Raw genomic sequence first — 12812 nt, forward strand, 5'->3', positions numbered from 1 at the left:
TCTTTTAAAGATACCTCCTTATTCAAATTTGGGGAGGAATATTGATATACTTCAGACATTGCTAAGATTCCTATATAGCAATACTAAACAGAAAATAAGTCTATATTTATGGGTCCCCACTGAATTAATAGTAGACTGAATAAACAGGATGTCTTACACATATAGAACTACTGTCTAATGTAAGCAGATATAGTTGCAATTAATAAAATATAATTCATTCAAGAGCATTAGTGAGTTTCTTCACATAGTCTATCACTTCCTAAACACTAAAAATCCTTATCTATCATCTATCTATCTATCTATCTATCATCTATCTAAAAGTTGCTCATTTTTTGCCAAGACCAAACGGTTTGGCTCAGTAGATGGAGCGTCAGCCTGCGAACTGGAAGGTCCCGGGTTCGATTCCAGTCAAGGGCATGTACCTTGGTTGCGGGCACATCCCCAGTGTGGGTGTGCAGGAGGCAGCTGATCGATGATTCTCTCTCATCGATGTTTCTAACTCTCTATCCCTCTCTCTTCCTCTCTGTAAAAAATCAATAAAATATATTTAAAAAATAAATAAAAGTTGCTCATTTTCATAAAGTTTGAGAACCAATACCATTAACATCCCTGGGGAAATCAGCAGTGCCCTAAGGCCCTTATAGATTAGTATTTGTTCTAAGTGGGTCATGGCCACACCTAGGAATAATTCTGGAACTTCTATGGTTATTTTGAAAGGTGTGGTACAGACACAAATTACCTTCCAATAAATTTAGGGAAGTAAATTAGGAATAGACAATATGCACTTTAAGGAACCCTTCTCTCCCAAGATGTCTTTAAGTTCCACCAGAAGACAAACACCTGCTAAGGAATGCTTTAGACTCCTTCAAAGAGGAAAGTATTCACCAGAACTTGGGCAAACACTGGGTGGATCATCTGGAATGAATTACAATACACAACTCTTTGACGTGAACATGGAATACATTGATAAGGTTTTATATTCTTGAAACAGAACTAAAAACTCAGTAACATGCTCATAGCTGTGACTGTGGAACACTTTCCCTTGCGTACTTCCCTACACGACTTTCATTGAGATGTCATGGTCTGACTTATCCATGTTTGAATGAATATATAAAAATGTATTATTTAATACTAAATAATCCTGAAATAATCTTTCAATTAAGTTTTAGGAAAGTTGCATTAAAATCACTATTACCATACCTATGAAACTTACACCATCTAATAAATGATAAAAACAAACAACAAAACAAAAAAACTCTGCAGAATACATAAGCTGGTAACAGTAAAATTCCTGCCTGCCATTTTACTTTAACATGCTGACTTATTAAATTAATGCTATCACCTCAGAGAAAAGCAAAAATAACAAGATGTCTGTTTGTATAATATAATATATACCAACCATGCCACATGGGGTTTGGGAGAAGGGGAAGGGTGGGTATTTTATACCTTTTTAAATTATTGGAAAATTTTCTAACAAGCATGTACTATTCTTATATTATGTAAAAACAAATTAAAAAAAAAAAAAAAAAAGCAACTGCTACAAACTTGCCAAATGTGAAAAAATCCCTCCAGAAATCCTACTGCTGTTTCTCTTACTCTAGGCAGTACCACCCAGATCCACACTTGACCAATGAATTATCTTATTTTGAGAAGAATATTCTACTGATTATAAAACATATTAAATGACTCTTTTGAAATTAATTATTTTCTTTCAAGTGCAGTTTGCATTCATTGTTATTTTGTATTGGTTTCAGGTATACAGCATAGTGGTTAGACAATCATATACTTTATAAACTGTTCCTCCCACTATTTACAATACCCATCTGGCACCATATATAGTTCTAATAAATCTAAAGACAAACTTGGGTTAAATTACATTTTTAAAAATATATTTTTATTGATTTTGTTATAGAGAAGGGAGAGGAATAGAGAGTTGGAAACATCAATGAGAGAAAAACATCGATCAGCTGCTTCCTGCACACCCTTTACTGGGGATGTGCCCGCAACCAAGGTACATGTCCTTGACCACAAATGAACCTGGGACCTTTCGGTCCAAAGGCCGACACTCTATCCACTGAGCCAAACCAGTTATGGTTAAATTACAATTTTTAATCAATATCATTTCTCCATGCAGTGGAAAACAGAGCACTGGACTCAAAGCTCAGGTGTGAGTGAGAATAACAGCTCTGAACTAACTAGCAATATGACTGTGATAAGCCGCCCTATCTCCCATCAGTAACCAATGGCAGAATAAGACTTGTTTAGTTTAGAGGTCAGGTTTTAGTTTCTGACCGGCAGGGTTTCAAATCCTAGTGCCATCACTTCCTGCCCTGTTACACTAGAAAGGTGTTTCACCTTGCTATGTTTTTAATCCAGTCCAGCACCAAATAGGCTCAAAACGGCCTGGTAAAACATTAGATATACACCCAAGAATCTCCACAGCTATCAGATCTGACCAACTCAAAATTGAGCCAAATGCCTAACAAAATATCTTGAGGCATCCATTGAAAAAAATGTTGAGATAGAGTTCTCCTATCATCAGTCTACTCAAGAAAGTATTTCATTCGGCCAGCATTACTGTTTAGGTGACTTGATGGATGGTGGCTATTTCATTCACACAGAGCTTTGATGTGTGAATACCATTTTGTATTTTTTTTTTTAACGAAACAGGAAATGCTTCTTGTTTTGTAACAATACCTTACAAATATAAAACTAAGATATCACAATCTAAAATATCATTATAAAATAAACTATTTATCATTAATCCAGAAAATATATGTTGGTTTAAAAAATTAAGCTGCCAGATGCAGGATTACTATCACCAGCACTAATTAATAACATAATGAATTATTCTTCACTTTACTTCATGTATTTTAACATTCTATCACTGTCACCTGTAAATTATGAAATTTATTATTATTATTATTATTATTATTATTATTATACCTGTCCTTACATGAGTCAAGTTTTAAACCAAACTACAGTTTCTCTGTTCTCTCAAAGATGAGCCTGGTACTTCTAGAACAATGTGGTTCGTATATCACTTCAGGAACAAAATTTCATGGACACACCCAACCTGCCTACCCAAGCAAACATATACAAATTATGATAGGCTTCTTTCCTTGGGTAAATAATTCTTACAGTGGCTGTAAAAATGGTCATGTTTACTTTTTCTTTACAATAAATGTTCAATCTCATGGGACAAATACATCTTTACAAGTATATATTTGGGATATCAGATTTAAGACTACCATAAATACTCATGAAGGCCCCTCATAGAACTTTTTAGCTTTAGAATCTGTCAGAAGTATTTGTAATGAGCTTTTTTAAATCTCACATTCTTTTTTTATTTGTTTGTCTTATAATAGCATGGAAAAAAATAACACTTATAGCTATTCCAACTAAAAACATTTATGCAGAAAAGAAATTGCCCCGTACTAATGAAACAATGCATACAGTGCATTAATTCTATACACTCCTCCAGTTTCCTAATGAATTAAAGTACATCCAAGTGTGAATAAAGGCTGTGTTTTTGAGTGAGATTTTCTTTTATTATTAGGGGTAAGAGCTTATGGTTCACGTAACATGTTTTAAAAATGAGTTTCTGTTACAATATCCCCGCACCCTTTACTGATGAACCTTGAAGATATATATACTCATGTCATTCTAGTGAGCCAATTTTCCCCTCTGTTTGCAATCCTTTGTGTTTTCCTTTATTTTAAATGTATTTATCTTAAGTATAATATAACAAGACAGATAAATTAACCTAATTTTCCACTGACTGCATCATTAGAGAATTATTCCTTCCGCTGTGGCTGCTGCACTTCATCAACCACACAGCAGGCTGGGGCAGTAATCCGTGTTTGTTTCCTTCCCTGGGCAGTTAGTGCCTTGCCAGCCGCCCTGTGAAATGTGCACTGCTCAAAACTGCGTCCAGCCAGTGCCTTCCCTTTGGAAAGGAAAGCGTCTACTGAAGATGAGAAAACAGTTCTGTTTTGGGAGCACATTCTGTCCTCGAGTCACCAGATTGTACAGAGGGTACAAGGTAAAGCTTTCCATGCCATCTGTCTAACATTTTCTAGTCCTTGTTGAAGGGGAGCACTGGAGGAAGACCCTATCTATCTCTTATCTAGTGACCTCACTGGTCCTCAGTGATTATGTCTGCTGCTCTCTCACTCTGTGCTATCTTCAGGGTAGGAACTCTGCCACTAGCTCCATATGCCTTGGCGGATCACCTTGGATAGTGGCACCTTCCTTGCTGAGGCTCCAACCCCAATAGACTGTACTTAAAACGGTTAATCTGTTATCAGTAAAAAGCCACTCCCAAATAAAATCAACACACCTTGTAAATACAAGGTTGAATTCCCTAGATTTCAGTTTTATATTTACTTGTCAGTGTGTAAGTTGAATCATTAGAATCAGCTTTAGTGACATTTTTGTGAAAACAAAAGTTTATAGAAGATTACTTAGGACTTTTGTTGAGCTAAGTTCAAACTAATGCCCTACAATTGAAAATCATTACTTCACAATTTCCATTCCCACCGCAAAGGTTCTCTAAGTTCCCTATTTTTCTTGAATAAGAAAAAAACACACACAACTATTCACTAAAAGGAATGAAAAAATAAAATAAAACTTTAGTGGCTACTGCCATTTCCTAGATCTAATTGTTAGCTTTTAGTGTACAACTTAATGGTTTTGCTCATGCTCTTTTATTCTACAGAATTGCAATGTTAATTGAGGAAAAATATTAATTTCTTAATTAAAATTTATATATTTTACCATCTTTTTACTTTCAGCAATATTTAAGCTTACTAAAGGAGGAAAATATTCCATTCCATTTATTTTCTTTCTAAAAATGAGAAAAATACTTTAAATGACAAAGTTTTTAATAATATAGTTTCGTTTCCTCTCTAAAACATTAATATGTTTCCCTTAAGTGGTAGATTCATTTATTGTAAATATTACTAATGTAACTGATACTGTTAAACAAAATTATCTAGTAATTTATAAATAGTAATACTTATTGGAAAATTAAGAAATGGTTTTCATAAAATTTCTTTCTTTTTTTAAGAAAATATATTTTATTGATTTTTTACAGAGAGGAAGGAGAGGAATAGAGAGCTAGAAACATCGATCAGAGAGAAACATCAATCAGCCTCCTCCTGCACCCCCCCCACTGGGGATGTGCCCACAACCAATGTACGTGCCCTTGACCGGAATCAAACCTGGGACCCCTCAGTCCGCAGACCGACACACCATCCACTGAGCCAAACCGGTTTCAGAAAAATTTCTCATATTAGAAAAAATATTCTAATTTCTGCAGATAGGGTTTGCACCCTGAAGTTTGGCTTTTGGTCACATGACTACCTAGAAAGCAACATTTGGGGTGAACTCTAAGGATGACAACAGTAAGAAAAGTTCACTGTGGAATCAATAACAGATTTCCATATCACTTAATTTCCATAATCACAAATATTGACAATGGTCCTTTTTAAAAAAAATAATGTGGCAAATTCCAGACTCTGCTAATTGAATGAGAGAGTTTGGTTTTTGTCCCCCTCCCCTATAATTTAAAAAAAATAAATTTCCTCTTTAAAATATTTGTATTAACACTCATGACTAATGAGAACAATTCATATTTGAATAAATAAAACTTACCACTTGGAGAATGTCTTCATCTTTTGGCATAACACTAAGTTCCAATGTTGTATCACTGAAATTGAAAATATACAAATACTATTTTAGGGGATGTGGGAATATATAGGAAAGACATCAAGAAAAAAATAGTTAACTCAAAAGTATTTCTTAAATTGATTAAAGTTTAAGTTTTGGTTTTTAAAAAATATTTATATTTAAAAATCCCAAGCATTAAAATTAAATTAATTCAAATATATATATAATAGAAACACACACCCACACACACACACACACACACACACACTAATTATATATAAAAAAGAGCACCCTGCCATATATTCGAGCTATTCATAACCAGTCAAGACTTCCTTATAATTTAGAAACATAATTTAATTTAGAAACAAAGTATATTACTTATATTAAAAACTCCTAGAACAAAATTCATCATTATATAATTTGTCATTATTTTACTTCAAGTAACAGAATAAATCACACATTTTTAGCATATATTACCACTATTTATCAAGTTAACAAGTACATGAACATAAAAATAACCAAAGATCTCTCACATTTAACATTTTAAACCATTCTCATTTTAAAATATTCATTCCCTTTGGTCCTCAAAGGTGAAGAAAATCAGAGTTCACCATCACAAGTTTTGGTTTTTTTTTTAAATGTTTCTATTGATTGTAGTGATGGGGAAGGGAGAGGGATAGAGAGATAGGAACATCAATGAGAGAGAAATCATCGATTAGGCTACCTCTTGCATGGCCCCTATTGGGGATTAAGCTTGTAACTCAGGCCATGTGCCCTGACCAGGAATCGAACCATTGACCTCTTGGTTCATGGGTCTCTGCTCAATCATTGAGCCACACCAGCCAGGCACAACTTATTTTTCCATTGATTTTAGAAAGAAGAATGAAGGGTGGAAGAGAGAAAGAAAGAGAGGAAGAGGGAAAAGGAGAGGGAGGGAGGGGGAAGAGAAGAGGGAGGGAGGGAGGGAGGGAGGGGAAAAAAAAGAGAGAGAGAGAGAGAGAGAGAGAGAGAGAGAGAGAGAGAAAGAAAAGAGATCAACTTATAACTTATTTTTAAAAACAATATGGTATTTCAACTACTGTGCTTTCTTCTTTATAATTGCATTTTAGAGCCTTTATAGGAAAACGCAACAACATCTCATTTCATTTTGGTACTATAAATTTCCTTTTCAAAATGATAGACCATTTCTCTACATATGAAAAAATTCAAAGGAGTAAATTATATTGAGTCTTGCGACCTGGAATCGCAAGGAGAGTGGTCCTATCCCCATCAAGTGTTTCAATATCTAACCTAACAATATCAGGTAGCATTTTCCCTGATACAATCAAGAGATTAAAAGACACAATCAACAAACAACAAAAAACAAAATCTATTAATTTATGGGTGTCTCTTTTTGATAGATTTGAACCCGTACTTGGGGGGGTTATAAATGCTAAGAAAATAGAAAACCAGTAAGAACCACAGGTTCAAATGAATGTAACCAGTAAAATATATAGGTATTTGTATTTCAATGTTTAGAGTTGGTAGAAAATACATACTGATAGTTAGATAAGTGTTTCTGCCAGGTAAGTATATTGTTACATTAATATACTACAGAATCTCAGTGGCTTTGTGCTGCATTTTCCATTTGCTAACAACAGCAGATAAAAGGAACACAATTTTTAAAAAGAAAATAGGCCCAGCTGATGTGGCTTAGTGGGTGAGCATGGACCTATGGAGCAGGAGGTCACAGTTCAATTCCCAGCCAAGGGCACACGCCTGAGCTGTGGGCTCGGTCCCCAGTAGGGGGGCAGGCAGGTGGTAGCCGATCGATGACTCTCTTTCATCACTGATGTTTTCTATTTCTCTCTCCCTCTCTCCTGTCTATAATCAATAAAATTATGTTTTTTAAAAATAAGAAAGAAAATAAGATCATGAAAAAACAGGACTTCTCTATTTTTCAAATTGCTTCATTGACTAAAAAAATTAAGAATGTTATTTCATTTGAAAGATGAATTGCACCAATAACAAAAATAAATAATGTGGATTTTGAGGGAAACAAAGATTATAGTTATGGTCACTTGGAAAAGCCTATTTTTAAAGAAGACATGTTAACAAATCACTAAAAGTCTTCAAAATGCAGGCTGACAAAACACATTGGTATGTCTACGATGATCTAAATTATTTCAAAGAAAAAGAAATTTGGGATGGATCTCCCCACTGCCTCTGCAGAGACTTCAAAATGCTTCACCAGTCCCCAAGGCTCCTCAATACTCATATCAATTAGTATCATTGTAAGAAACAGCTATCTTCAAAATTAGAGGCTAGATTTAAGATTTGGTTTCTTTAAGATTGTCATTATATATTAAAATAGTAAGAATACTCTGAGATCAATAAGTCATGATCACATTATCTAATTGTAAAAATGACAATATATCAGGACATCTGTGTAACTAGCAGATTATAGTCTCAGAGATCGTTAGAGAAGCTTGATAGACATCTTTATAAAATAAAAATGTTCAACTTAATTGCAGACAGGTGGGGATGGATAATATAAGGCACTTTATAATTCAAAAGTTAATATATTTAATCTGGGAAAAATCCTACAGTAGTGATTATCTAGAAATTAGATTCCAGATTCTTGCATACCCTAGACAGAAATTCAATATGGTAACCTTTTTTGCTTTCAATTTCTTTATTTGTAATCTAAAAAAATTTTCTAGGTGTGTGGTAGAGAAAAAGAGTGTAGAACTAAACTATCTTTGAGGTCTTACAGATAGTTACTCTACAAATATTTATTTAGCTTCAGAACTCAAAATTCTATCATTCTGTACAATGCAGATAGATAAATGGATTAAAAAGATAATCTCTTGCTATATTTGTTAAAACAAATGAATGAATTTGAGCCAAGGAATATTATTCAATAAGCTATTTAAAGATTACTAATAGATTTTGTTTGTTTTTTAAATACATTTTTATTGATTTGAGAGAAAGAAAGAGAGAAAGGGGAAGAGCGAAAGAAAACATTGATCGGCTGCCTCATGCACCCCACCTACTGGGGATCGAGCCTGCAACCTGGGTATGTTATGTGCTCTGACAGGAAATCAAACCACCAGCCTTTTAGAGTATGGGATGTGCCCAATCAACTAAGCCACACTAACCAGGGCAGTAAGAGGTTTTAAAATCAATTATGTATGCATTTATTTATATACTTTTGTAAACAAATTAACATTTGTCACTTAAAAATAAAAGTGGGAAACTTACAGAAAATCTAAAATGCATGCCTGTTAGACTCTAATGGACTTTAACCACATGTTTGATAAAACTGTCAAAGCAAAGCTACCAACTAAGCTATCCTGGCAACTCCCAAGTGCGTTATCCACTTTAAGAGAAAGTTCCACATCTCCACATCACACCAATTTCCTACAGAAGTACAATGTTGTATTCAATCTACTTGCTCCACTGATTTACAAAAACCCATCTTTGGCAAAATTAATTGTATTTTAAGAATCTTACCTGTTCTGAATTAAAGCAATTACTTGGGAATAGGTCTTTCCAATAACACTTTCTCCATTGACTTTTATAATTCGGTCACCTTTAAAGAAGATTAAAAAAAAATCACATGAAGAATTTCTAAAGAAAATCACTTCTGAATACTTTTGAAATATGCCTTGAGTAACACAATTATTTTTTAACTAGAGGCCTGGTGCATTAACTTCATGCACGGGGGTGGAAGAGGATTGTCCTTCAGTCCAGCCTGCACCCTCTCCAATCTGGGAACCCTGGAGGGATGTCCAACTGCCCATTTGGGGCAGTTGGACATCCCTCTCACAATCCAGGATTGCTGGCTCCCAACTGCTCACCTGCCTGCCTTCCTGATTGCCCCTAACACTTCTGCCTGCCTGTCTGATCACTCCCTAACCACTGCCCTGCCAGCCTGACTGATGTCTAACTGCTCCCCTGTCAGCCTGTTTGCCCCCAACTTCCCTCTTCTGCCAGCCTGGTCACCCCTGTCTTCCCCTGCAGGCCTGGTCCCTCCCAAATGCCCTCCCCTGCTGGCTATCTTGTGTCCACATGGGGACAGGATCTTTGACCACTTGGGGGGAACTCTCTTGATCTTGTGTGTTGGAATTATGGTCAAACTGCATATTACTCTTTTATTAGATAGGATAAAGGCCTGGAGGATGGGTGGGGGCCAAAACTGGTTTACCCTGAAGGTGTCCCAAATCAGGGTGGGGGTCCCTTTGGGGTGTGGGGCAGCCTGGGCCAGGGGACTGTGGTGGCTTTCAGGCTGGTCATGTCCCCCTGGTGACCCAAGCACAGGGCCTGGTATCTGGAATTTAGTTATCTTTACAATTGAAACTTTGTAGCCTGGAGTGAAACCAAACCTTCTGCTTGCTCCATGGCGGCAGCCATTTCTGTTGGAGTTTTTTCACCTTCTATAATTGAAACTTTGTAGCCTTGAGTGGAGGCCTAGGAGGGCCAGGGCAAGTTGAAAATTTGGCTTCCTCAGTCACCGGAGGCAACCCTAGCCTGCTCTCTACAGCTCCGTGGCTGCCACCATTTTCTTGGGATTTATCTTCTATAATTGAAACTATATCCTTGAGTAGAGGCCTGGGCCAGCCAGAGTGTGTGGAAAGCTTGGCTTCCTCCATTGTCGGGGAAACCCAAGCTTCCCTCCTGCTCTTTGTGGCGGTAGCCATCTTGGTTGGAGTTAATTTGCATACACTGATTGGCTTGTGGGCATGGCTTGTGGGTATAGCAGAATGTTGGTTAATTTGCATATTACCCTTTTATTAGGTAGGATATATCCTTGCTTATTAAAAACAAATCTAAAGTTTAATATATCTGGCTTCTTATGAAATACTACAGGCCTGGTGCATGAATTCATGCATAGGAGGGGGTTTACGGGGGAAGGGCTGTGGGCAATTGGCTGGCTGGCCCCGCCCACTGATTGAACTCCCGGTCAAGGGGACAATTTGCATATTAGCCTTTTATTATACAGGCTAGCCATGTTTTAAATAAGAGGTTTAGTCATTGATGAATTTAGACACCTCAAAAGATATAGTTACTGAGTGACCATAGCTCTATTATTTATGCCTCTATCAGCTATTTTCTGAGTTGTAGTTTTCCTGTTTACTCTGTCATTTGTGATAGAGAAACATTATTCAATAACTTAAACAACTGTTTTAGTACCTTAGTGTCTAATTCTATACAGATTATTTACTTGTAGTATTCTCCCAATCTATTTAGTTTATTGATTAGCACTGTATAACAGAACTTAAATATTGGTATGCACATGGTTTAATGTGTTCTTTATCTTAATAGGGAAACAAACATTTGGATTACTCAGGAAAACTTAGGGGAATAGAAAGGAAAAGACTGGGAGTAAAAGGACAGGCAAAAAAGGAATAAAGGAAAAAATGTCCTTTGTATGTGCTTATCACAGTATCTCCATTTCATCTTTTCAACCTTGTGAGGCTTAGAATGTGATGGGTGATACCTTCTTGGAAATGGAATCCCATATGTGTACTCATGTGCACATTATACATATTAATGATATTGAAATTAGGCTTACTTTAAGTGTGATAAAAGAGATAATTAAGGTAAGTAATAAAGGTAGGTAACAATGCACCCTAATAAATCTTAGCAATGACACTCACTACTGATATTTGAAATTTATCTGTAGCTAAAGACATTTTATTCAAAAGCTAATAAAAAGATAGTTTTTTACTAATACCCATTTTAAATTATTTCATATTCAAAAACAAGAGAAAATAATAACTTAGAGTGTGCAAGAATGTAAATGAGATCTCTACTTAGTTTTTATTAAAATCGCAAAACATTTTAGAACAAACAGCTATCAGATTATATGCACTAATAAGTACCAGCAGATGAGGCCAGGCTTGCACTGCATTAAAGAGTTAAGCTACTTTCTGTGGTGCAAGTTAATTAATTCAGATGAGGTACTTTCAGAACTAGGAGATCCAAGAAGATTAATTCAATTATGTCAACAAATACCTTCATCATTTTCCTACCTTGTAATCTTTTGTCAAAATGAGCATGTGAGCCTGGCTGGTGTTGTCCAAATAAAATGTGTGCAGCCTGGCCAGTGTAGCTCAGTGGTTGACCTATGAACCAGGAGGTCACGGAATAATTTCTGGTCAGAGCATATGCCTGAGATGTGATCCCCAGTGTGGGGCATGCAGGAGGCAGCAGATTAATGATTCTCTCTCATCAATGATGTTTCTACCTTTCTCTCCTTCTCCCTTCCTCTCTGAAATCAATAAAAATACATATTCTTAAAAAATGAAATTGTTTGTTGGTGCCATCTATATGGCACCAACAAACAATCAGGTTTCAAAAAATAGTAATAATAGATGTAAAGAAAAGGCAGAAATAAGCAAAAGTATAACTAAGGAAAAAATTAGGAAGTGAAATATAGAAGAAGAAAAAAATGGAGTGAAAAAGAAAAAAAGGTGTTGTGTAAAGAAGAATATCAGCACCTGTGCATAATCCGGCCTCAAAAGCAGGTCCTCCTTCTTTAACCTGCTTAACAAATATGGTATCCATCGGTTCCAAGCGGTTTCTTTGTTTTCCTGTAGAGAGAAAATAAAGCCCAAAGCATAGTTTAATTTCACAATATTTTATTGAAATATCAAAACATAAAAAGTAATTTAATTGAAACAATTAACGATTATGAATGAGTATTAAATACATACCCTAAATTTGTATGCTAAAAATCATAATTTAGGAGTTTCACTGCACTACTCACTACCACGTTTTAACCTTGTCTTGTGCTAAATGAGCTTTAAGTTATAACAATGACTAAGGCACAGTCCTTCCGCCTTAAGCATTCTGGTGGGAGAGAAACATACAAAGAATGGTATTATACACTGAGTGGCCAGATTATTATGATCTCTGAACACATAATAATCTGGCCACTCATATATATTAGAGGCCTGGTGAATGAATTAGTGCATGGGTGGGGTCTGGCCAGCCTGGCCAGGGGGAGGGGACATGGGCGGTTGGCGGGCCTGCCTGCTGGTCAAACTCCTGGTAGAGGGGACAATTTGCATGTTAGCTTTTTATTATATAGGATATACACTGAGTAGTCAGATTAATATGTGTTCAGAGATCATAATAATCTGGCCACTCAG

General features: G+C 35.8%; 1 protein-coding gene across 11 annotated transcripts in view; it reads right to left on the minus strand.

Moving 5' to 3' along the window:
- Window positions 1-12812, minus strand: part of ARHGAP21 (Rho GTPase activating protein 21) — a 139861-nt gene that overhangs the window by 42420 nt on the left and 84629 nt on the right. For 9 of the 11 annotated variants that reach the window (XM_036460093.2, XM_036460105.2, XM_036460098.2 and 6 more), the window contains 3 exons: window positions 12159-12251; window positions 9169-9247; window positions 5659-5713 (listed from right to left, as the gene is read on the minus strand). In XM_036460093.2, the coding sequence (XP_036315986.1) occupies window positions 5659-5713; window positions 9169-9247; window positions 12159-12251 (227 nt within the window). The remainder of the gene's footprint in view (window positions 1-5658; window positions 5714-9168; window positions 9248-12158; window positions 12252-12812) is intronic. The other 2 variants (XM_045588145.1, XM_045588144.1) reach the window with 1 other exon arrangement.

Source organism: Pipistrellus kuhlii, unplaced genomic scaffold (genome assembly GCF_014108245.1).
Source record: "Pipistrellus kuhlii isolate mPipKuh1 unplaced genomic scaffold, mPipKuh1.p scaffold_m20_p_1, whole genome shotgun sequence".
Classification (NCBI taxonomy): Eukaryota; Metazoa; Chordata; class Mammalia; order Chiroptera; family Vespertilionidae; genus Pipistrellus; species Pipistrellus kuhlii.